Source organism: Dendropsophus ebraccatus, chromosome 5, assembly GCF_027789765.1.
Source record: "Dendropsophus ebraccatus isolate aDenEbr1 chromosome 5, aDenEbr1.pat, whole genome shotgun sequence".
NCBI lineage: Eukaryota > Metazoa > Chordata > Amphibia > Anura > Hylidae > Dendropsophus > Dendropsophus ebraccatus.
In genome coordinates, this window is record NC_091458.1 from 49,945,277 (window position 1) to 49,972,731 (window position 27,455).

The window sequence follows — 27,455 nt, forward strand, 5'->3', positions numbered from 1 at the left end:
TGACTTAATAGAAATTGGGGTGGGGCTTGAATGGAAGCCGTCACTTAAATCATTTGCCATTCAAACTCTGCCAATTTTTAGGTTTGGCAAGAAGTGGTTGGCTAAGCGCTTTATTCTCCAGCTTGCTGCAGAACACCCAAACATGAACCAATATAACCTTCTGCTACGTTGCTAGGACATGTCAACGTTTTATAAATTGACAGGGATGCAAATGCACATCTTTGGCATAGAACTGAGCCAACTAATAGATGGTGTAAACATAGATTAGACAGTCTAGAAATTCACCAGATTTTCAAACAGCCAGAGCCCCTGTGATATTTTGGAGACTGTCTAGTCTAAGTTTATACTGTCTAAGCATTAGAAAGATGTATTTACATCTTTCCAATCTCTGTATGGTTGCTCTCCCTTTACCGATATTACCCCCATTTGTAAAGGGAGAGATTTAAGTAATAGAACTGGATTAGGGAACACAATGCAATTCCGTTTTTAAAGAAGTACTCCACTTTAGCAATAATTTTCTAACTACAGGAATCCTTATACTAACACCCAGGGAAAGTCTGACATCTGGAGACTGTAGCCATTTGTCCAGCGCTATCAGATCAGCTATGTCGTCAAATATTTTGGAGTCTTAAGTGAACACACATTTTTTTATACAATTAAGTCCATATTCTAGGCTAGGTGAACCCTTTAAAGATAGTTTCCCTAGGAATGTATCCTCTACACTGTCTTACTTATACAAGCAGAAATAATGAGCACAAATGACTAATCTAAAGTGTACAATTTAAGGGGAATTTAACAATGTTTTGGTGATTTTTGAGCAACTGCTTAAATGCACAGAAATTTGCTATTTTTTTTTCCTGGTGAAAGCATTGATAAGTTCCCCCTTTGCCCTTTTTAAGGTGGCACATGCTTGGTGATGGCTTCCATGTACTAGATACCCTGCAGCCATTTTTTACATAACATGAATCCTTCTCTCTTCACTGGATATAGCAAGAGGGAGAGGTCTCTTAAGTCCCCCATACACTTTCAATAACTGACAGCCAGCCGCTCATCCTCCCTAGACAAGGATGGCTGAGCATACCTATGTTCTCTATAGGGAGGGGTAAGCCGCAGGGAAAGCTCTCTGCAGCTTATCTTTTTGTGAACAAAGAGGTCGGCCATGATGGTATAATCCCCACCAACATCATCTGTCAGTGGCAGCTGTAGACTGTCCCATACACCATAGATTGACGGTGAAATCTGTCACGACTGGCGGACTTGGACAATCACAGTCTAAGGTGTATGGGGCCCTAAGCCTGCAATGCAGCTACTGATTTGCTGGATAGTAAGAGGACATATAGCAAGATAAGGAGATTTTCACCATAATTACTACATCTGCCCAATAAAATGTTAACAGAAATATACATAAAAAGATGCCAGCCACATTTATCATCACTGAAGAAAACCTACTCCACCAGGGCGCTCAGTGAGAGCCTTGTGCGCTGAAAGTTAACTATAAATGCAGGAAATTAACCATTTACTGTATCCACAAGTGAGCCCGTCCCAGGCAGCTACACAATGGTGAGTGTGTTACATACAGAAATCCTAACAGAGCTTTCGTTACTACATTTCATGCACGGCAGGTTCCCCTGGCTTTTAAGGAGATGTGGAATGACTACAGCACCTCGTCTCTCGCACTATACAGGAAGTAGGACTCTATATCGCTTTGAACCAGAACAAAACTGTCCACTGTGCAGCAGCTTCCTGCTGGCGCGGGTACTCCTCTGTAAGCCTTTGAAGAGCTGAACTCGCTTGGAGAACACTTAAGCTTTTGCATAGAAAAACCTGGAATTTGGCACCCACTGCCTTTGCAAACGTTTTAATGAAAAACAAAATGGTATAAAGTTTTACAATAAAGTCTAACAAAGTAAATACAAAGTTTTTTCACTCTTTTCCAAAACAATAAATAAATAACTTAACTTTTTTTTAATATATATAAAGGGGTGCTAAAGAGGACTGGCCTCCTCTTCTAAAGATCTGTTTAGTCCGGGGATGAACTTCAGAAGTCTTTTTCGAAAACTTTTATGTTTTTTCCTGGGTAAAGATACAAAGTTATTCTGTTCCTTGGGCTTCTCCCAGTTCGTAGCGGGGCTAGTACACTTAACACTAGAGCTGCGGGTTAGTGGAGACTTGTAAGGCTTGATTGTGCTTTTGTTGGAAACGGAGTGGATTTCATCTGTAGAGTCAGAGCCGAAGTAACAAGTCTGATATACGGCTTCCTCATTGTCCTCCGCTGTGCTTAGGCAACTGGCACTACTGCATATACTTCCAGTGGCCAGGGAACTGGGGAGTGGATCTTTGGTAGATGGAGGAACTGCCCCGTAAATGTATGACCTGACGGATTCCAAGGTGTCGTAAACACTGGGGTCCTTTACCACGATGCCTAGAAGACAGTAACTGCGTGAGAAAACAGACCTGTAACTGGCTTTACTCTAGCGCCACACGTCTGAACCTTAACCTTAAGTCATGGTACATTATTAAATGGAAACAAGTATTACATTGTCTTCTCGGGTGGCAAGACAGCACATAAATAAGACCATTATGACAACCCAGGGTATAGTATAACAAGTTATTAACTATAAGAACCTGGTTTAGCTTAGTCCAAAAACCTCCCAAGACACAGTAGCAGCATATGTGAATGACGTCATTTGTTTAGAAACCATAAATAAGTAACTTTTCCAAACATTTTTCCTCTTCTGTTGACAAGGGCTACAAAGTTCTGTCCGCTTAATAACTAATGTGCTGAAAGACAAGCAATCAATCCAACTCCATGTGTGACCTCTGACCTGGCAATAAACCGCTCTTCTGCACAGGTCAAGCTATAATGTGTGCAGGGATCTATCTCGTACAAAAACTAACGCAGCAGATAAACAGAAGGGTATGCTACACTAATGCCCAGAAACACTGGCCTAGAATTTGTATCAATATGACATTATAGGCTGCAAATAATAGATAACTAAAAGGACAAAAAGCAAAAAGAAAATACCAGAAAAAACAAAATTTAAATATCATGTACTGTCGCCTTACCATGTAAGAGCCTCTGCTCCTGCACCATGAGTGAGCGATATTCTTCCCACTTCTCATATAAGGTTTGCTATAAAAACAAGGAAGAGGCCAATAAGTTCAAAGCAACGGGAGAAGGACATTACGATCTGTAGGAAAATCCGCAACAGTGACACCGCAGCTGTCTAAACTATTGCTTTCCAAGACTACACGTAAGTGCAGCAGTAAAACTTGTAACCTCATGGGTGGTTTGATACTAGCTTTATTGCTAAAGTCAGAGCGGTTTACTGGTTCTTTAAATCTGAGACTAACCTATTAATATTATATCAGATGGGGGTTTTCTGCCAATAAGATGTTTAAAGGGTTTGTGGCGCTCCCACAGCCTCTTTCCTGCTTACCCGGGTACAGCTTTAGCAGAAAATGTGTCTGATATTACCATTCACGGAATACCAAGCACATACAATGCTAAAAATTACAGAGCTGTGCTGCACAGTGTAAACCAGTGATTCTCAAACTTTTTCTACTGGATCCTCACCTAACAGACCAAGGCAATGCCTGGGCCTCACCAGACTGACCAAGAGGGTGCCTGGGCCTCACTATCTGTGGTGAAAGTCCATTTAAAAGCTGAAAATAACGCTAGGGCTAGCTTCCACCTGTCTCCCAAGCTCTATGTACTAATAAAGCAATAAATTAATAATGCTGCTAAAATGGAGATCTTTGCAAAGAGCAAAAGGACTAAGCAGAACATAGTTATTTTTGTGAAAACTGGCTCTCCAGCTGGGCCTCACCAACAACTAGGGGGCGCCTCACTGGTGAGACCCGCCTCACAGTTTGAGAAGCACTGGTGTAAACAATGCAGCCAGAGCTTTATGGTAATAACAGTCATACCCTTACCCTAGCCTATCCTGAGAATAAGCCGTCATTTTTAATGATTGTAAAAACCCCTTTAATACTCCTGTAGTTAGTCATAAATATGTATGCTCAGCCATACAGAACTAGGTAATCTTATTTTGAAGCACTGCAATGGCACAGACAAAAGCGAAATGTGGGAGATTCCCTGGGCAGTGACTGGCGACAACTGACCTTCAGATACTGTAGCCTGGCCTCCAATTCAGCTCTACGGATAGCAGAACCATAGACCGTCTCCAGCCTGACAGACAAAACAACAAGGGAAAAGATAGAGATTACAAAACAATTCAACAGAATAGATCCAATAGTGCACAGTAATACAAGCACAGAATGAGTACAATACAAGGCCACTGTAGCAGGGACACAGCCATGAAGTCTTTCTCATATCAGAGGAAACTATCACATTGCACAGATGCTAATAATCTCGCACCACAGCCTTTAAAAAATAAAATTAAAAAATATTTTCTTTCAGACAACCCCTGTAGGGAGATACTATCCGTGTAAAAAAAAAAAAAAAAACCACACATATCACAAGTTTTGATCAGTCAGGTTCTGAGTATTCATATCCTCACCAGTTGGGAAAAGTACAGAGGCATGTGGCTTAACACTTTATTCTCCATCTTGCTGTTCTATCCAGTTCATTGCAGGAGATGAGCTCTACAGTAAGTCTATGGAGTCGCTTCTCCTGGCTCTAATGAGGTTGGGGGAAAATGAACCAGAATTCGACCGACCAAAGTTTGTGACTAATGCAGTCAGGCTCTCAGATATGCACTGGTTAAACAACAGCTATAAAGCCAAACACTGCAACTGGTATAAAGAAAGGGAAGGTTCTCAAAAAGTCTAAACTGGTGCAAGTTGTGCCTGTACCAATCCCTTGTTTCATCCTCTAATTTGGCCACGGTGGCCACACCTTTTTGCTTCGCACCTTTGGCGGCAGAAGGCTAGAACCACTCCTAATACAGACACCAGAACTGTACAACCTATTTCTTACCTAATTTTATTCCCGGAGGCTTTTATAAGTTCTACGATCTCTTTGTGCCGCACTCCTTCCATATTGAGGCCATTAACACCAGCAATTATATCACCTAAAATAGAAATGAAAGTATATTACATATAGGTACACAAAGCACATGTATGGGTAATATACTTAAGGGAGGGTTCACATGTACCGTATCACGGCGGATTTGATGGTGCAGATCCGCAGCAGATTTCATCTAAATAACTGAACACAGCTTCAAATCTGCTGTGGATCCTGTACGTGTGAACACACCCTAAAGGGGATTGCCAGAACCCTTACATAGATGGCTTTTTGGCTGTTTGCCAGAGCTAAAACACCAGCATACACAGTAAATGTAGCCTGTTCAATGATAGCAGATAGGTACAGTAGGTGGCTCTAACAGTTGAACGTTGCTAAGAACCAATCAACAGTAGCTGGGCCCTCTCGCTTTAGGCTGAGGTCACTGAATGTCCTATGCATTTCCTCTAAAACGCATAAAAAGAACTGGAGAGTTGGGGCCTGACATTACATGGATTTTCCTGAATTTCTGCAAAATTTGGCAGCGGAGATTAGAGCAGGAACAGAAGAAGTTCAATGCTCTGTCCGTCCCATGGACACAATTGGAGGCTCCTGTCCAAGTCCTTAGCTTCAACTGACTCATTTCCTGTACAGAACATGCTGTATAATATATAAAAGCAACAGGGACTCAAACAAAAACATCCCGACCAACATGAGTTTCACATTAACACACGGCTGTTCAAAGTCGCAGAACCGCCAACCAAACAAACACTGAACGCGGAGGGCAGAACTGCCTAAATACGAGGACTGAACTTATTTAAGTCATTATCAGAATTCAGTGAAGCAAACGCTAGTAAACAATACTGAGTGGTTTGTATACACGATACACAGCCATTTACTAGATCTGTCTCTTCTACTATGCAAAGTCGTATATGTTTCTTAAAGGGAATGCATCACTGTAATGATGAGAGGATGGTGGCAGGGGGACACTGAGGGTCACTGAGCATCCCTTTGCCATCATCCTCTCCAGCAGCCACAGCCCGCACAGCTCTGGGAGTCGGGTCGTGACATCACCCAGTTATCCAGGAAGTGACATCACCATGTTATCCAGGAAGTGAAGCCTTGATGCAGTAGTAAGTGCAGGGAAAAAAGCACTTTATAAGCATTTCCCATAATAACTGTATATTGGAAATTTGTATAACTTTTGGGGGGCAATACAATACTTTAATAAGAATTTTCACCGGCCTTCTCCTTTAATGATTGACAGCCTTCCCCATGTAAGCATGCATACAATGATAGGAGACATTTAAATGAATAAAAATTAAGTAATACTTAATGTTTTCGTACACAAATTTCTAAATCTACTTTGTTCCTTCTTCTCTATAGCATGCTGTCTGCATTTTCAACATGAAAGATTCCCTTAAAAGGTTTTTTTGGTTGTATTTTTTGAGTGATGACTTATCCTCAGGATAGACTATCAATATCTGATCGCTGGGGGTCTGACACACAGCACCCCACTGCTGATCGAATGTGCGTCAAAGCTGCGGTGTCTACATATACAGTAATTAAAAAGTCCCGTAAAACCCATTTACGTGTATGAAGACATAGGTCATAAAAAAGGTAAATTCACAGTTACGATATTGATGTGACGAAGCCGAGTCTAAAGGAAGCTGTACAGTCCCAAATTGTAACCTCATGGGGAAATTCCTTGACGGTAACATTGATGCATGTGATCATTACTCACTATTCTCTGATACACAGAATATTTGCTCAAGTTGGTTTAGCCTCCTCTGCCATTTTATACAAAGGTTGGAGAAAAACTGATTGAAAACTTTATAAATTTATTTAAAAGTAAAATTTAAGTGAAATAAAAAATCCAGCTGTCCAATAGTTAAAACCTTTGGAATTCTATTGGTTACATTTTAGTATATTTTGATAGAAAAGCCGGACAAAGTACAGAGCTGTGCCACTTGTGAAGAATTCGGGCTGACATCATGCAATAAACAATAAAACTGCGTACTGAAGGCGTAATAATCCCACAACCTATGCGGGAACCCGTCCTGATAAGATAAATGACCAGGTCTCCTCTGGGTGATAAGATTTTCCTTTTCCCATTTCCTTTGTACACTCACACAACCTAACAGCATCATCTCTCGTGCACATTTATTACAATCACTATGACTTCTATATCTGACTAAATGTCAAAGTCTGAACAACTGTGTCACATTTTACACTCACTGTTTGGTGGAGTTTACTATCAAGGTATCATTAACAGGAAAGCACGGCTTAGACAGGAAGTCACGTCTAAGGTTTCCTTAGTAAAACCACTCATTTCTTATAAACGGCAGCAGGAGGATGAGAAACCAAGGAAGTTCTAGACAGACCAACCAGCTCGTACTTTTACTGAGCTGATGCGAATGTTGTTTGGCAACGTATCCAGCCAGAACAGACACTTACCAACTTTCAATCCACACAACATGGCAGGACTTCCTTCATGTACCCGACAGACGAACGTGAACATTTCCACTGTGTTTCTGTCCTTATGATGTAGTCCGTACGTCTGGAGGATGAGAAAAAGTTGGGGTCAAGGATATGTTTATAATAGCAATACAATGTCAGAACCAGTTCATATAACAATGGGGAAGAAGGATGGCAACTACTTTGCTGATGCTTCTTATCCACTGTTACAGCTCTTACATAAAGACATGAAGAAAGAAAGATAGATCATGGGTCTCCAAACTGCGGCCCTCCAGCTGTTGCAATACTACATTTCCCACCATGCCTGGACAGCCAAATCCAAAGCTTTAGCTGTCCAGGCGTGATGGGAATTGTGTGGAACCATGTATTAGATCAACAGGGTAGGTGGCTTTGGTCATTGTGTACTAAAGGTGATCCAGGATAACAAAAAAAGCACAGCAACTTACTAGCAAAAACAGCCCCAACCCTGTCCTCAGGTTGGATGTGGTATTGCAGCTCAGCTCCATTAACTTCAATGGAAATGACCTGCAAAACCACATCCAAACTGAGGACGGAAGAGATGCTGTTTATGGAAGAAAGCTGCCTTTTTTTTCCCCCAAATCTATTATAACCCCTTTGATGTGACACTGAAAGGAAACTATACTGCAAAACTGAATATTTGCAGATAACAAAAGGATAAACTCTTGACGTCCTCGAGCACAGAACAGTAAATGATCACAGAAATATGGAAAAAATGACGATATGCAAACACTGGGCCTGAACACTTCCTAGCAACCATGACCGAGGCAGCGCCGGATGAGCACCGTGCCAGATGCTTCTGTTTGCTCAACAGATGATAATCCAGGGACCCGGCTAAGTGAACGGATGGTGCTATTATTTATTAACCACGTGTATAAGCCAGATATAAAACTGTTCATACTTGTTCTTTATCAAGTCCCCTCTATTTAAAAGGGAATCAATATGTAGCGAAACACATACTACTAAAAGGGCAGGCATCACCGAAGACACGTTCACCAGTCATGTTCCATCCTGCATCTCCAGCTCACTTATATAGGGTCATCACTAAAGCCATAGCGGTCCAACTGGAGAAACACTGACCGGCCCCCATTCTTGGACAGATGCAGACTCTTCTCTTGTTCACTATATGAAAAGTTTAACTTTAACAAGTATATAGTCCACTATGTGACTTCCCCATAAGTGTAAGTGAGACAGCTGACAATGCTCATCTCTGAAGGGAACAGGAGAACAGCCATGTCCGAACAGTCTGGGTTACTCTTAATAATATATTAGACTGTCAAACGTGGTCAGCACTACCCAAAGTGCATAAAGGAATTAGAGGAGTCTGTAGATAGTTTAATGTAAGGGTGCAGGAAAGGGGAAAAAAAAATTCTTCCGCAGTGCTAAAATATTCAGTCCATAGTGTGTCAACTTACTGCAGTGTTGCAAACTTTGAATGTAACACATTAATGTGTTTATTCAAGTTGCATAATTTGCACCGAGAGTCTCTGCCAAAACATTCTTAGCATTTATGCTACACGAAGCCATGCCCAGGTGTTTTACATTATTTAGAAAAAGTTTAATAAAGGAAATTGGTTATATTCTGATTTCTTATTCTTAATACAGCACATGTTCATCATACCCTTTGTGTTCTCCTAGTCATCAGCAAGAGGAGCACAGGGTAAAGGGCATCTACTGATCACAGTGTGCTCCGGACCATCCCTGGCTGTTCCCTCAGAGAATAGGGTATCCTGTATGATTTTGGGATCTATCACATTTGGTTTAACCAGAAAGCCTAGGAACTAGGGATAAAAATACATTGCATATATGCGGAGGCGGCATGCTCATCCCCACTCACCTGAATCTCAAATCCAAAGGTTTCACAATCCTCTTTTTCTAAAGTGACTATTTTCCTAGAAGCAAAAAGAGAAAAAAGTTTTTTTTATGTTTATCCTGTTCTGCCCCCTCCCATACATTTTCACAGCAGTTTGCCACTAACCAAGACAAAGCATATGTACTGTGTCTCGCACAATACGGCTTATTGTTCTCTTTACATGAAGCTCGGGGCTGCTCGGAGAGCACAACACCCACCAATGTCTCACTGGCCCTCTATTCCACGGGTTCCTAGTTGTGCATACTTTGGAGGGATTAATAATCTAGATCTAAGCTATTGTACCTCCATAGTGGATCACAGACCAAGTACTTATATATATATATATGTGTATAGCGAATAACGCCCTAAAAATGCTACTCTTTATTAAGACTTTTCAATAGAAATCCATGAACAATAGCAACTCATATGGAAAGCAGCTGCCATATGTTACACTGAAACCATGAATCAATAACCGTCACACGTCTGGAAGGTGCTAAAGAAGTCAATATAGACAAAGAACTAATGTGAAAGCAATGCAAATGAGGGATATGAAGTGTTTTATTAAAAGTAAATGGTCAATGACAATATTTGAGTATAGATAACTACATATTGATGATACTAATGGTCCTTACCTGTGATGCTCCGATGACTGGCTTACGTTCTTCCAACCCATTGGGGATCCCTGAATGAAGACAAAGAACGGTATATATGAGTGATACGTAAGCATGCAATAATTGTGCAGAAATGGATTTAGGGCAAAGTCAGTTCAAAGGAAAGCAAGTCGTCAACAGGGACAGCTTATCTACTGAATAGGGAGCACAAATGGCAAATCTAATAATGCTAATAGTGGGGGGTTTGACAGCAGCGAGTCTTAAGGGTCCTCTGTTACCTTTATTAGCTCTATGCATGGATGTAAATTACAGGCCAGGATCATTGGTACTATGAAAGAAATGGCAGTGCCAAGGGTTAAAATATGGTCCTGCTATTTCAGCAGACTCTAGTAACATACACCGTGAACGCGCCATCCACATCAGTAGGGATTATGATTCAAAGGATTGACACCATTCATATGGCGGCCACGTGAATACGCTTTATGTCTCCAGTCGCAGACAAATGATTCCAATACTTTGAAACAAAGACATGAATTGAGCCCGGCATTCAGAATGAGATAATATTCTCAGCCGTGACACCAAGACAACAATAAGGAATTCAGTAGGTTAATCCGGGATTAGACGTATTAAATACATTATGTGCAAATGCCGGTCTGCAGTCAAATGGTTAATGAGAGGGCCAATTACCCCCCAGCTTCCTACTGAGCGAGGACCCTGCATAGATTACTATTACTGAGGAAACGACATTGGGTATAATGATCTGTAGATCTGCTTCCACACTCTTATCAATGTTTGTTCTGCTTGCTAACAAATGCAAAATGTTGCCCTTTTTTACGCCATAGGTAAAGCGGTCTATACGCACTAGATAGCGGTCATCTATCTCTCCCTATCCCCTATACAGACACCCTCAGGTCAGCAGAGTTTGCATGTGTTGTCAATGGAGGGGGGTATGGACCTGATTACCTGAGCAGATTATCAGCCAAACAGGCCAGTTTCACCCAGTGTAAGGGTAGGTTCACACTACGGAATGGATTCCGTAGCTCGTACCCGTTCAAGGCCACACGCCTTTCCGCCAGCGGCCCGATTCCGCTATCCGCCGAAAGAATTGACATTTGGCGGCATGCGGAAAACGCCCGTGCATAATATGGTGTCTATGGCACGGGCGGAGAGGCCTGCAGCCGTGAAAGGGTACGGGCTACGGAGTCCGTCGGAAATTCTCCACTCGAGTTCCGTAGTGTGAACCTACCCTAATACAGCTAGTGGCCGACCGATGAGCATGAACGATCCAGCAATCATGCTATAATGGGCTCATGTGCGGCACGTTACAAGTGATCCTATACACAGAAGCTATAACAGCACACACATAAATGACGTCGGACATCTGTTTGTACCCAAAAGTGAGGAGGTGGAGAACCCTAGTGGCGCGTCATCCCCGGGGACTCTACAAAGCCCCCTTATTCAAAGAGCCACTCCATTTAATATTTCTATATTTAAATATTCATAATGCAAGAAATCTGCATCTAAAAAGGCATCTACATAATCTTTTACGTAAGCCACATTCTTGCATTTACGCCATGACTCTCCATAACACAACAAATGGCGCACATCCCGACATATAAGGGCAGTCACTTCATCCCCAATCCACACTCATAAAAGTCTCTTTCACATTGTTAGGCGTAAATTTTAATAACCAATGCAATTCATTTCCAAAGACAATTTCTGCCATTGTCCTGACGGGAGGTTCAGCGCTCGCCACAAGGGTCACATTCTGTAGGGGGGACATGGGCCCGCTCCAAGTTCATTTATTACATCTGAATAAGGAACCTCAATCTTTAAAGGAGGCGTAGGGGGGGAAAAAAACGTGAGAGTATCACAACATCGGACTTCACACGGGCAAGAATGTGAACTATGTATTAAAGTGCAAAGTCAACGTAATATTTACAGCAAAAGGGCAATTGTTGCAGAAACCAGAGGAACTGACCCATGTACCACCAACACATATATATATATATATATATACATATATATACACACACATATTATATACACATATATATATATACACACACACTGTAACCTCTTCTAGATAAATGATTTACACTGTACATAAGCGTATAACACCACATTACATCAGCCCAAAAGAAAAAGGAACTAGAATTTTACTAAAATGTACTAAAATTTTAAAGGAACAAGAACGGGGAAGTAGTTTAATATTATCTTGACTTACATTTCAGGGTTTTTGTTTTTTTATATAGGGGTTGCTCCCTACTCCCTACTTTCCTCCAAAGAAATGGCGCCAATTTTTTTCCTCAGGTTGTGTGTGGTATTGCAAATTGTCTCTATTTACATCAATGGCACCAGAGCAGTGTGATTGAAGCTCACCTTTCCTATCTTTAAATCAAACACTAATGCTTGGCTGTACCAACGTTCAGTTGTATGGGAGGGTTGGGGCGATATTGGCTGAACTAATGTTTAGCCGACAGTCATTGAAAGTGTATGGACACCTTAAGACCACGCCCTTTAGGGGGCATTGACACGCTTTGTAAATCCCAGATGCTACGGAGAGTGAAGCTGCCTGTCTGGCATAAGTAACTCCCGGCATCATGTATCATTATGGTGTCAGGAGCTCTAGACCTGTTCAAATCTTCCCGCTACAGTACTGACACAGCCACATGCCTGTGTCAATACAGTTGCGGGAAGATGAATTTAAACAGGTCTGGAGCTCCTGGCATCATAATGATAGATGATGTCAGGAGTTACTGATGCAGACCTTAGTCTGGAGTACCGGGCCAGTCTACCCCCCCCCCCCCAGTCTGGAGTACCGGGCCAGTCTACCCCCCCCAGTCTGGAGTACCGGGCCAGTCTACCCCCCCAGTCTGGAGTACCGGGCCAGTCTACCCCCCCAGTCTGAAGTACCGGGCCAGTCTACCCCCCCCCCCCCCAGTCTGGAGTACCGGGCCAGTCTACCCCCCCAGTCTGGAGTACCGGGCCGGTCTACCCCCTCCCCCCAGTCTGGAGTATTGGGCCAGTCTACCCCCCCCCCCCAGTCTGGAGTATTGGGCCAGTCTACCCCCCCCAGTCTGGAGTATTGGGCCAGTCTACCCCCCCCCAGTCTGGAGTATTGGGCCAGTCTACCCCCCAGTCTGGAGTACCAGGCCCTTCCACCCCTAGTCTGGAGTGTTCCCCTACTTGTTACTTGGTTGACCATTCATCTGATTGCTGGGGTGTATCCAGTAAATAAAGAGGCAGTCACGAGACCCCATTCATTTTAACTAAAAAGACCTTGTGCATTAAGCTGCAACAAAAGTTGTTCCCCTTGTCAGGTGTGAAAAGAACAATGCATCTCCAGCCTGGGGAGAATAAACATGGAGGCTGGAAAAGTTTTCCTCAGTAGTGAACTTCAGTAGTCTTCCAAACACAATGCCGGGAGGTTACAGATTGCTGTTATACATGGTTGTATACAGGAGGTAACAGGCACATGGAAAATAAGCAACTGGCTCCAAAGCTGCACATGGCGGGTCTAGTGGACTCCTAGAAGTATATAAGGCTTTGATACTATGTCCAGATCATGGTGGTGACAACAGATTAAACCCATGTGAAAAGTCGCTGTGTACAGACCTGGAGCAAGAAATAACGGAAACAAATCCAACCTCAAACCTTTGGTTCCTCATTGCTAAACCCTGCAGACACTGAGTAATGTCAGTGACAGCTACATAGGTCTAAAACCTGCATAGCAACACTGTTTATAAAGACGACAACAGCCCCAGACTCACAAGAACTACAATAAGACATGAGAGGCCGACTAAGCGGACACAAGATGCTTCATACATCAGGCGTGTAACAAGCCCTTAGGCAACATCACTAGTGTGCAGCAAGTGCTTATTACTATTGATACTGCAAAACCAGTTAAGATTATGAGAACCAGTCTGACATGTGTCAGCGGAGGTCCTGAGAATGAGGAAGACTGTTATGGAGCCACTAGGCTTGACCATAGAATTAGTACAGGTGCAATGTACTATTATGTTCCAAGATGAAACTTCCTTAATGTGAATTGTTCTATTGTTACATTTATATTGTGTTTACGGAATTAGGAACTGAAATTCCTATGAGGATATAATATTATTTACAAACCATAAAATAAAAAAAGAGCCATATGGCAAATCTAGAACCGGTATCTGATGGTTCCTGTTTGTATAACAAAGTCAATAAGCCTGGCTGTAAAACTCATGAGACGTCTCTGCTCCTGTCTACTTCCATCAAGACCTCAACCGTCCCCAACTTCATCAACCATCTGCTCCCCAAAGGAAAGCGGCTAACACACAGCTTAGAGCCATCATTACACGAGACGGGGTGTGACCACCGTGCCACTACTCGCTGGGGGAGACAAGGAAAACAAATGGATTATTAAAAAAGATCAAGGGAAAAAAGAAAAGCCAGAGACAGCAGCAGGCTCGGATAATGTCACCGACAAGACGGGCAATTATTATAAATTGGATGGAAAGGAAACATCAAGCAAATAGACAGCGACAGGAAAGCCAATGTATTCTTAGCCGATTAGCCACAATGCTAAGCTGTTCGGAGTAGCCACTGGCCCAGCACACAGACTTCCCAGTCACTATGGTATAATGAAAATGAGAAAATGTGACCTCTGCCACTACGAGCCTTGTAAAGCCCTTACTATGGGCCAGACGCAGCAATGCCCATTAACTCTTTAATTATAACACTTCTCTAGTCACACCAGCTCAAGGGAAAGCTATTCCTACACGTGGCAAAGTCTGGGCACCTGTTCAGCAAGTACCACAATCATGCATTGTAATGTATCTCGTCTCTAGGGAGATCGGCAGACGCAGATGTTAAGCTACTCCTCATAGTCACAATATTGGTATTAGCAAACGTCAATTTACGGAAGTTCTCAATGTCAATGAAGTAGGCAGAGACAGGCGAAACTCTTCACTATGGTAACATTACCTTCACTTTTCTATTCAGAGTACTGAGCGGCGGATGACTAAACTTCCAATTGAACAGATTTAGGCCGTGTTCACACATTGTTTTTTTAGGTATATTTCGAGGCGTAATACATTTATTTTACGTAAGCAATTTGTTCCTATTGAATTCAATGGGAGAACACTGCACAGTTCACGTCTTTTTTATGGCTGTAATTATTAGAAAAGGTGACTTCCTTTCGATGTAGTTTTAAAGCCATTTCTGGATGTGTTTTGATGCACTTTGTGTGTAATCTTGTAAAAATTCTTAAAAATTACAAGCAAAAAATATTTCTCTTTAAAGGGGTTTGCAGAGTTATTTTTATTTGTTCCTAATACGCAGAATAGTGGACAAGTATGAAATTGCAGGAGGTCCGACCTTGGCTATCTCTAGCGGCTCCATAGAGAATGAAGAGAGCCATGGGTTGCACGCCAACCTGTGGCCCGATTCAAAACAATAGAGTCAGGGAGTCACTCTAGAGATCACTGGGTGCCCCAGAGGTTGGATCTCATACCCCATTAATACCAGCATATTTTTGAGCCTCTAAATACATGCGGGGGGGGGGGGGCAACTATCTGAGGAGGTTTAGTACTTAGTAATGCTGAACCTTGTAAGTATTAACAGAGACAAGGGGACAGAATCATTCCCTTCAGTTAGGTCTTGCTTCATGAGAAGACATTTGGAAAGTTGAGGTTTCTGCTTGATCGGCCACAAACGTATACAAGGCCAGAGATGTGAGGCCAAGCTGTTAGTAACCTAACCAGTCAGACTTCACAAGGGACAAGCTTTACCATTAATAAGTCACCTAATGTGTGCGCTCACTGTTTACATAAAAAGCTCAGGATCCTTGGAAGGACAAGTTCCTAACAAAACTGTGAACCACAAAATAATATTTTAAGGCGCTGTCCAGAAATGAATGTAGGTCACCACTGTAAGAGTCAGCAGAAAACAATGACCATGACAATGTAGTCATATGCACAAATACCAATAACCTAATTACTATTCCAAGGTCGGGTATAAGTGGATCTATTAAAGGAGTTAACCAATTTGGATAATCCCTGATTCTTAGAGGGGTCCTTGACTGTAAATTGACTACAAACATCAGCGATCGGCTATAATCTGTGGAGAAACCTGGCTGTGGGTGTCTGAGTTCCCTAGAGCACCACCTCAGGAGAACTTAAGAATTACACAGTACCCATTCACATAAAGGGTTGTTTGTGTAGTAAAGGACAGGTTCTATGCAGCAAAGATGCCCTTGGTAGCCATAAAAGATGAGGATCCTGACAGAGGATGCCCTTATATTAAAGTTAACCTGTCATGTTCAAAAAGCAGTCCAATCTGCAGGCAGCATGTGGGCCCATTCACATTAAGTAATTCTTAAGGAATTTCAATCGGAGCCCGCGCCGCAGACTCCGCTTGACGTTCTGTCTGTCCTATTTATTGACTAGGATGCCTCATGTGCCCTCCGCTCTCCACCAAAAGAATTGACATATGGCAAACAGTCCAAAAATGGTGTAAAAAGACTCAATCTTCACAATTCAGAAGTGATATAAACTTAGGACACAAGATGAATACTAAATAATCCATGAATAGGGAGTGAAGATAGCTGTCGGTCAAATGGCCAGCTGTTTCCATATATAAGAAAGCCAGCAGAGTGAAATACACATGTATATATCCACCAAGCCCTGGAGTGTCTGGGAACAGGAGCTCCTCATCTGTTAGATGCACAGACTCAGCATCACTCCATTCGCTAATGTGTGCGGTCTTTTCCTAAACAGATGGTGCGGACCATTGGCCTTTGCACTCGATTTCTATGTGACTACAGATAATAAGCAAAAAAAACGAAGAGAAAGTGCGGAATGCAAAGGAGAATTCCATACCCCAGCTGCTGGAGAACTTTATACCGAGAGACACTACTGACACACGAAGGTTACTAGGCAGTCGTATAACAATGTGCTGTAAGCTTTCACACTGTACAGATGGAACAAATACAGGAAAAAGGCGTCCTGGTAGAGATACATTACAATTCAGAGCGGCTGACCCTCTCGCCCACTCCCAGCCCTGCATTGTCTCCAGCTATGCACTAGGACACATCAGTAATTTAACGCCATTTTGCACATATTATTCAGTGGCTGAGGCAGCAGGCGGTCATCTGCGGGCTATTATATATACAACCCAGCGACATATGCAGCTCACTAATACTCCCCCCTCCCCTCATCATTAATCCTTATTTCTTCAGTCCTGTCTCGCCACTTGTGGTCCGGTTTACAGAACGCAGGGCCCAAGCTTATCTTCCTTCATTGTGATTTGACTAAAAGTCATGTAAATGACTAAATAATCAGCCCTATTTGCTAATAAAATGAGGCCTACGGACGCCTGCCGTACACAAAGCCAAACTCGATTTTCCAGTTTCCAGTGTTAGGTAAACAGCCAATTGTTTGCATAAGTGACAGCCCTTTATCTGGGTGCCAAAGGCTGCGTCCAGCTTGAAGTCATTATATTCCTTCAGAGCAGAACTCTATTATATTATATTCCATGATAAGGCACTCGCACAGCTGAGCTCCAAGCAGTCAGATCTGCAGCCAGTTTGGCAAGACCACCACCAGACTGCGCACAGTGCTTGTACTGCGTACAGTAACTGTAGACCCAGCAATGCTTCATGTGGCATATCTGTAGGAGGAGCCATGCGCACATCTGTGATCGTAGCGTCTTGTCGCAATCTCTACATTTTCTTCTAGAATTGTGCTTATAGTAACTTTCTTGTTATTGCAGATGCTTGGCCTCAGTTGAAGAGCAATGGATCGCATCCAAATCCAGAGTTTATCCCATCACTAGATCCTGGGTTCGGACCGTTGTGTGACCAGCTGTAGTGTTCTCCTAGCCAAACGTTACATTCCCAACGTCCTTCACCCCATCAGGGCACGGATCTGCGTATACGGGCTGCTGCCAGGTATACCAGCTTTGTGCACAGGGATACAGTAATGGGGCCCATTATAGGAAGCAAGAAAGGTGTCTGATGTCTTCCTTCCCTTATTGTTCACATATGGTTCCTAGGTTTACAAGGGTGTGCGACCCAATGGTTATAATGAAGAAACCTGCTCACTTGGGCCCGTGCCCCTTCGGACCCCCATGTGCCATTTCTGCCTTTCATCTGAATGCTGTGTTGGCCATCTACAGGCTATATACTTTATATAACCTATTTACTGCGCTTTGAGGAGGGCTGTAAATACCATCGAGACTCGGGGGGTCAGTTATTAGATTTACTGCATTAGACATAAATAAGCACATATGAAACATATCTGTAAAGAGCATGATAGCCACAACAACAACGCACAGGACTAGGTAATCCAGAACATAGAAATTAACAGGAGACGGAGAAGAATTTGCTCGGGGAGAAATCTGATGGCTCCTGGAGTCCACGGCACTTATGTTACATAAGTATAAGACAGGCTGTAATTTTAGGTATTACCTCCGGGTGCAGACCGGCTGGGGGACTGCTGCTCTCATCCACCAACCATTCACAACAGTTCTCTACAATAGGTTGCTATCATTTACTTCCTTCATGCAATACAGGAAATAAAACCAGACTACAGACATTTTTACACTAATGTAATACAAAGGGCATTTTTGCAATCCTATTATATATCTACAAGTTCTGATGACGTGAACTGACAGCTGTCACATCAGGACTTGCAGCAATAATATGGGCGGCAAAAATGCATCCATATTACACTACTGTAAAACCAGCCTAAAGATCACAGGAGTCAAACTTGCGGCCGCCCAGCTGTTGCAAACCTGCAATTCCCATCATGCTTTGGCCGTCCAGGCATGATGGGAATTGTAGTTTTGCAACAGTTGGGGGGGATGCAAGTTCCCCCCCCCCCCCCTGTAAAAGTCCTCCCGCATGACGTATGTTTGATTCTGCAAAGTAAATGTACAATACACCACCACCAAGCACATGTCCACGCATACGGCGCACGTGCTCACAACTTCAAAGCGTGACTCCTTAGCTGTTCAGGCTTCGGTGGTCTCACTATGACCAATTTAACAGCATTTAGCAAATAAATCCCTTCAGTGCTTCCTGAAATACTTTTCACCCTCTTCTAGAATGATCCACAAGAAAGGAGCAGTCAAATCAATTACATGCACACCTGCTATCAATAAAGTGTGCCCTGGGCGGGGGCTGAAGGCCTGGGATACATCGGCCTGCAATGTTCCACATTAACAGCTCCTCTATAACCGTAGCCGCTGTGTCCGGCCATAGAGACTCCATCGGGTTCCTTCTCTGTATAAGGAACATGATTTATTGAGATGGAATCCAAGAGGAAAGAGGACGATCCTGTTAACTTCTTACAACCTCCTTGCACGTTTCATCACACGCAGCATTTTTTTTTTGTCTAGGGAAAAAAAGAACTTTTGTGCAAAAGATCAAACTACCTGGTAAAAGTGTGAATGAAGCCTTATAAGTGAGCGATGGAAATCTAGCTAACAACCGAGAAAAGCCAGCAGATATTTCCAGGAATCTGCAATGACCAATCCACCATCTAATGTGTCCAAACAATAACAGATTCACCGAAATCTTTGGGTCTATACATGTCGCCAGTTTTGCACAGATGCACATATCAAGAGAAGAAAATATTCTGGCACGCTACATGACACCAACTTGCACAAATGCACCGTAAAGCTGCACACTTTGTAACCCATTGCATCCCAGGGATTAGACACTTGTCATTCAAAACTGCAGGTGGTAGTTAATGGTCCCATGCATCCCTTTATACTACATGCCATACTGAACAGTGTTAGTCTGCATGCATTCCCCATGTCCATCTGCCATACTCTGCAATGGATGATAAAACTCTATTAGCAGAAAGTCAGGTCCTCTTTCCCATATACCGCTATACCACCAGATCCAGTCTGATATCCAAAAGAGAACAAACAAGAACACGTGGATGAAACTATGAGACTGGAATGTTTAGGACTCGATCTAGAACTATAAGACAGTGTTCAATCCACAACGTCTGCCGTTACCTCTGCCGCCCCCGGCACCATGAACATACAGACATACATACTGGATAACATACACACGTACATAGTGGGGTGCATACGTGTATGTCATGAGAACAAAGCTAAAGTAGAGAAGTTCAGAAATAGCTGTGGTCGTAAAGGTTTACCATGCGGAAATGTCTAGTGATGTAAATATCAGACACCGGATGTGCAATCGTCTAGGACACCTACACCTATTACTGGAGATGCAGTACTGAAATGGGCAGCGGTATTTCTCGCTATACGGATAGGAGACAAGGGCTGAAAGGCGCGCACACCGCAGAAACCCCAGAGATTCATAGAATTAGTAATGCAGAGGAATGAATACATGAGAGACAACTTCTAGATACAACTGTGTTCAGAATAAAACCCCAGCGGTCTGTACTAAGGAAGGAGCACAAGGTTGAGGCTACTGGTAGCTATAGTCACAGGACTGGTACTGCTACATGACGACAAAAAGAGGGAAGCATAGACCCTACCTGACCCACAGAGGGCAGCAGAGAGTACACGACCCAAAACAGGACTGGTACTGTTAAATGACAGAAGAGAATACATGACCCACAGAGGGCAGCAGAGAGTACACGACCCAAAACAGGACTGGTACTGTTAAATGACAGAAGAGAATACATGACCCACAGAGGGCAGCAGAGAGTACATGACCCAAAACAGGACTGGTACTGTTAAATGACAGAAGAGAGTACATAACCCAAACAGGGCAGCAGAGTACATGACCCAAACAGGACTGGTACTGTTATACGACAGAAGAGATTGCGTGACCCACAGAGGGCAGCAGAGTACATGACTCATAACAGGACTGGTACTGTTATATAACAGAAGAGAGTACATGACCCACAGAGGGCAGCAGAGAGTACATGACCTCAACAGGATTAGTACTGTTAAATGACAGAAGATGTCACATAACCCAAACAGGGCTGGTACTGTTAAATGACAGAAGAGTACATGACTGACACATGGCAGCAGAATACATGACCCAAACAGAACTGGTACTGTAATATGACAGGAGAGTACATAACCCAAACAGGGCAGCAGAGTACAGGACTGGTACTGTTATAAGACAGTAGAGAGTACACAACCTAAACAGGGCAGCAGAGTACAGGACTGGTACTGTTATAAGACAGTAGAGAGTACACAACCTAAACAGGGCAGCAGAGTACAGGACTGGTACTGTTATAAGACAGTAGAGAGTACACAACCTAAACAGGGCAGCAGAGTACAGGACTGGTACTGTTATAAGACAGTAGAGAGTACATAACCCAAACAGGGCAGCAGAGTACAGGACTGGTACTGTTATAAGACAGTAGAGAGTACACAACCTAAACAGGGCAGCAGAGTACATGACTGGTACTGTTATAAGACAGTAGAGAGTACACAACCTAAACAGGGCAGCAGAGTACAGGACTGGTACTGTTATAAGACAGTAGAGAGTACACAACCTAAACAGGGCAGCAGAGTACAGGACTGGTACTGTTATAAGACAGTAGAGAGTACACAACCTAAACAGGGCAGCAGAGTACATGACTGGTACTGTTATAAGACAGTAGAGAGTACACAACCTAAACAGGGCAGCAGAGTACAGGACTGGTACTGTTATAAGACAGTAGAGAGTACACAACCTAAACAGGGCAGCAGAGTACATGACAACTATTAATACAGGACAGCAGACAGTACATGAGCCACAAAGGTCCTGGTACTGTTATATGACAGAATAAGGTACATGACTGACAGAGCAGCAGAGTACACAGTCCACACAGGCTAGAAGAAGGTACATGACAGGTACTGCTATGGGAGTACATGATTCACACGTGACAGGTACTGGTATTATAGGACAAGAGAGTACATGACCACACAGGTAAAGTACTAGTATTATAGCCATATACCATGCTCCCCTGACTGTTACTCACAGCCAAGGACTGCAATCACAGGTGAGACTGTCTTATTACAGGACAGGCAGGGTTATTACAGGCCAGGCTCTGCTATCACAGGTGAGTCTTATTACAGGACAGGCTCTGCTATACCAGGTGAGTCTTATTACAGGACAGGCTCTGCTATACCAGGTGAGTCTTATTACATGACAGCAGTGGCGTCGCTAGGCAGTTTTATTCGGGGCTCATGCCCCGAATAAAATGCCTGCTGCCCCGGATCTCTTCTGCCCCGCTCTTGCGAGCCAGATGCGGCTCTTTTGGTGGCCGCATCCGGCTCGCAGATTGCCGCTGCTGCTCTCCTCCTCCTCACCTACTGGCCGCCCGCAGCACCCGGACACGCTCCTCCATCCAATCAGCGGAGACCGGGAGTGTGGGGCCGCTGTGGTGGGCCGTGGTGCACGTATCCAATCAATGCGTGCGCCACGGCCCACCGCAGCGGCCCCACGCTCCCGCTCTGAGCTGATTGAGTTGTAGGAGCACCTCCGGCCGCTACGGTAGGTGAGGCGGACAGCAGCAGCCGCGATCAAGAAGGAGGTGAGCAGGCACGGGGGGAGAGAAACGGGCGAGAAGCACAGGGGGAAAGAAGCAAGGGGGGAGAGAGACATACGGGAGAGAAAGAGGGGAGAGAGAAACAGGGGAGAAAGCATGGGGGAGAGAAAAATGGGGGAGAGAAACAGGGGAGATAAGCATGGGGGAGAGGAAGAGGGGAGAAAAGCATGGGGGAGAGGAAGAGGGGAGAAAAGCATGGGGGAGAGGAAGAGGGGAGAAAAGCATGGGGGAGAGGAAGAGGGGAGAAAAGCATGGGGGAGAGGAAGAGGGGAGAAAAGCATGGGGGAGAGAAAGAGGGGAAAAAAGCATGGGGGAGAGAAAGAGGGGAGAAAAGCATGGGGGAGAGAAAGAGGGGAGAAAAGCATGGGGGAGAGAAAGAGGGGAAAAAAGCATGGGGGAGAGAAACAGGGGAGAAAAGCATGGGGGAGAGAAACAGGGGAGAAAAGCATGGGGGAGAGAAAGAGGGGAGAAAGTAACAGAGGAGAGAAATGGAGGAGAGAAACAGGAGAGATAACCATGGGGAGAGAAACAGAGGAGAGAAAGAGGGGAGAAAAGCATGGGGGAGAGGAAGAGGGGAGAAAAGCATGGGGGAGAGAAAGAGGGGAAAAAAGCATGGGGGAGAGGAAGAGGGGAGAAAAGCATGGGGGAGAGAAAGAGGGGAAAAAAGCATGGGGGAGAGAAACAGGGGAGAAAGCATGGAGGAGAGAAACAGGGGAGAAAAGCATGGGGGAGAGAAAGAGGGGAGAAAGTAACAGAGGAGAGAAATGGAGGAGAGAAACAGGAGAGATAACCATGGGGAGAGAAACAGAGGAGAGAAAGAGGGGAGAAAAGCATGGGGGAGAGGAAGAGGGGAGAAAAGCATGGGGGAGAGGAAGAGGGGAGAAAAGCATGGGGGAGAGGAAGAGGGGAGAAAAGCATGGGGGAGAGGAAGAGGGGAGAAAAGCATGGGGGAGAGAAAGAGGGGAAAAAAGCATGGGGGAGAGAAAGAGGGGAGAAAAGCATGGGGGAGAGGAAGAGGGGAGAAAAGCATGGGGGAGAGGAAGAGGGGAGAAAAGCATGGGGGAGAGGAAGAGGGGAGAAAAGCATGGGGGAGAGAAAGAGGGGAAAAAAGCATGGGGGAGAGAAACAGGGGAGAAAAGCATGGGGGAGAGAAAGAGGGGAGAAAAGCATGGGGGAGAGAAAGAGGGGAAAAAAGCATGGGGGAGAGAAACAGGGGAGAAAAGCATGGGGGAGAGAAAGAGGGGAGAAAAGCATGGGGGAGAGAAAGAGGGGAAAAAAGCATGGGGGAGAGAAACAGGGGAGAAAAGCATGGGGGAGAGGAAGAGGAGAGAAATGGAGGAGAGAAACAGGAGAGATAACCATGGGGAGAGAAACAGAGGAGAGAAAGAGGGGAGAAAAGCATGGGGGAGAGGAAGAGGGGAGAAAAGCATGGGGGAGAGAAAGAGGGGAAAAAAGCATGGGGGAGAGGAAGAGGGGAGAAAAGCATGGGGGAGAGAAAGAGGGGAAAAAAGCATGGGGGAGAGAAACAGGGGAGAAAGCATGGAGGAGAGAAACAGGGGAGAAAAGCATGGGGGAGAGAAAGAGGGGAGAAAGTAACAGAGGAGAGAAATGGAGGAGAGAAACAGGAGAGATAACCATGGGGAGAGAAACAGAGGAGAGAAAGAGGGGAGAAAAGCATGGGGGAGAGGAAGAGGGGAGAAAAGCATGGGGGAGAGGAAGAGGGGAGAAAAGCATGGGGGAGAGGAAGAGGGGAGAAAAGCATGGGGGAGAGGAAGAGGGGAGAAAAGCATGGGGGAGAGAAAGAGGGGAAAAAAGCATGGGGGAGAGAAAGAGGGGAGAAAAGCATGGGGGAGAGGAAGAGGGGAGAAAAGCATGGGGGAGAGGAAGAGGGGAGAAAAGCATGGGGGAGAGGAAGAGGGGAGAAAAGCATGGGGGAGAGAAAGAGGGGAAAAAAGCATGGGGGAGAGAAACAGGGGAGAAAAGCATGGGGGAGAGAAAGAGGGGAGAAAAGCATGGGGGAGAGAAAGAGGGGAAAAAAGCATGGGGGAGAGAAACAGGGGAGAAAAGCATGGGGGAGAGAAAGAGGGGAGAAAGTAACAGAGGAGAGAAATGGAGGAGAGAAACAGGAGAGATAACCATGGGGAGAGAAACAGAGGAGAGAAAGAGGGGAGAAAAGCATGGGGGAGAGGAAGAGGGGAGAAAAGCATGGGGGAGAGAAAGAGGGGAAAAAAGCATGGGGGAGAGGAAGAGGGGAGAAAAGCATGGGGGAGAGAAAGAGGGGAAAAAAGCATGGGGGAGAGAAACAGGGGAGAAAGCATGGAGGAGAGAAACAGGGGAGAAAAGCATGGGGGAGAGAAAGAGGGGAGAAAGTAACAGAGGAGAGAAATGGAGGAGAGAAACAGGAGAGATAACCATGGGGAGAGAAACAGAGGAGAGAAAGAGGGGAGAAAAGCATGGGGGAGAGGAAGAGGGGAGAAAAGCATGGGGGAGAGGAAGAGGGGAGAAAAGCATGGGGGAGAGGAAGAGGGGAGAAAAGCATGGGGGAGAGGAAGAGGGGAGAAAAGCATGGGGGAGAGAAAGAGGGGAAAAAAGCATGGGGGAGAGAAAGAGGGGAGAAAAGCATGGGGGAGAGAAACAGGGGAGAAAAGCATGGGGGAGAGGAAGAGGGGAGAAAAGCATGGGGGAGAGAAAGAGGGGAGAAAAGCATGGGGGAGAGAAACAGGGGAGAAAAGCATGGGGGAGAGAAAGAGGGGAGAAAAGCATGGGGGAGAGAAACAGGGGAGAAAAGCATGGGGGAGAGAAAGAGGAGAAAAGCATGGGGGAGAGAAAGGGGAGAAAAGCATGGGGGAGAGAAACAGGGGAGAAAAGCATGGGGGAGAGAAAGAGGGGAGAAAAGCATGGGGGAGAGAAACAGGGGAGAAAAGCATGGGGGAGAGAAAGAGGAGAAAAGCATGGGGGAGAGAAAGGGGAGAAAAGCATGGGGGAGAGAAACAGGGGAGAAAAGCATGGGGGAGAGAAAGAGGAGAAAAGCATGGGGGAGAGAAAGGGGAGAAAAGCATGGGGGAGAGAAACAGGGGAGAAAAGCATGGGGGAGAGAAAGAGGAGAAAAGCATGGAGGAGAGAAAGGGGAGAAAAGCATGGGGGAGAGAAAGAGGGGAGAAAAGCATGGAGGAGAGAAAGGAGAGAAACAGGGGAGAAAAGCATGGAGGAGAGAAACTAGGGAGAAAAGCATGGAGGAGAAAAGCATGGGGGAGAGAAACAGGGGAGAAAAGCATGGGGGAGAGAAACAGGAGAGAAAGTAACAGAGGAGAGAAATGGGGGAGAGAAACAGGAGAGATAACCATGGGGGAGAGAAAGAGGGGAGAAAAGCATGGGGGAGAGAAAGAGGGGATAAAAGCATGGGGGAGAGAAACAGGGGAGAAAGCATGGGGGAGAGAAACAGGGGAGAAAGCATGGGGGAGAGAAAAATGGGGGAGAGAAACAGGGGAGATAAGCATGGAGGAGAGAAACAGGGGAGAAAAGCATGGGGGAGAGAAAGAGGGGATAAAAGCATGGGGGAGAGAAAGAGGGGAGAAAAGCATGGGGGAGAGAAAGAGGGGAGAAAAGCATGGGGGAGAGAAAGAGGGGAGAAAAGCATGGGGGAGAGAAAGAGGGGAGAAAAGCATGGGGGAGAGAAACAGGGGAGAAAAGCATGGGGGAGAGAAACAGGGGAGAAAGCATGGGGGAGAGAAACAGGGGAGAAAGCATGGGGGAGAGAAAAATGGGGGAGAGAAACAGGGGAGATAAGCATGGAGGAGAGAAACAGGGGAGAAAAGCATGGGGGAGAGAAATGGGAGAAAAGCATGGGGGAGAGAAACAGGGGAGAAAAGCATGGAGGAGAGAAAGGGGAGAAAAGCATGGGGGAGAGAAATGGGAGAAAAGCATGGGGGAGAGAAACAGGGGAGAAAAGCATGGGGGAGAGAAACAGGGGAGAAAAGCATGGGGGAGAGAAATGGGAGAAAAGCATGGAGGAGAGAAACAGGGGAGAAAAGCATGGGGGAGAGAAATGGGAGAAAAGCATGGGGGGGAGAAAAGCATGGGGGAGAGAAATGGGGGAGAGAAACTCAGAGGGCCCGGGCCCCGGATGTTTTAGGACCCTAGCAACGCCCCTGCATGACAGGCAGAGTTATAACAGGTGAGACCATCCTAATACATGACAGGCAGGGTTATTACAGGCCAGGCTCTGCTATCACAGGTGAGTCTTATTACAGGCCAGGCAGAGTTATTACAGGCCAGGCTCTGCTATCACAGGTGAGAGGGTCTTATTACATGACAGGCAGTGTTATTACAGGTGAGACCATCCTAATACATGACAGGCAGAGTTATTACATGACAGGCACAGATATTACATGACAGGCAGAGTTAATACATGACAGGCAGAGTTATTACATGACAGGCACAGATATTACATGACAGGCAGAGATATTACATGTCTTATCCCCATCTATAAGGACCCCCATCCTTGCAGGGCAGCAGCAGGTACACATGGCAGACAATAGAGTGTATAACAATAGGTCACTGCCCCCTCCTATATAATAGCGGCTGCACGTTAACCCCTGCAGGGCCGTGCAGCATCCCTATAGAGGACACCATGACAACCGGAGGACACGCTCCTGCCCTGTCTCCCTGCGGGGGTCTGCTCTATGGTGAGCCCTCCTCCTCCCGGCTGACCCCAGTAATTGCCGCCACTGCAGTCACACTGTGCAGCAGGTTGTTACCTTCTTAGCCCGGGGCAGGGTCCCGCCGGAGACCACCAGCGCCTTGTACATGTCATCCGTCCTGTACGTGCTGAGCGCCATGTAGGGATCAGCCTTGTCCCTCTCCCGGTATATAGCTTGCTCCGGTGCCGTGTAGTCCTCCTTGTGCTGCAGCTTCTTCAGGCGCCTGAAAGTCATCGCTGTCCCGGCAGCTGCGGCTGCTACAACAACATACGTCCTGCTGCCCGCAGCTCACTGAGTGTCTGAGGAGGGGCG

General features: G+C 45.2%; 1 protein-coding gene across 1 annotated transcript; it reads right to left on the minus strand.

Moving 5' to 3' along the window:
* Positions 1–1,842: 1,842 nt before the first annotated feature.
* TAMALIN (trafficking regulator and scaffold protein tamalin) lies at positions 1,843–27,455 on the minus strand. The gene is made up of 8 exons (XM_069970138.1): positions 27,201–27,455; positions 9,947–9,996; positions 9,300–9,354; positions 7,424–7,526; positions 4,943–5,036; positions 4,126–4,192; positions 3,067–3,133; positions 1,843–2,422 (listed from the first exon to the last, which is right to left on the minus strand). The coding sequence occupies exons 1-8, from the start codon at positions 27,375–27,377 to the stop codon at positions 1,986–1,988; spliced, it is 1,050 nt and encodes a 349-aa protein (XP_069826239.1). The 5' UTR covers positions 27,378–27,455; the 3' UTR covers positions 1,843–1,985.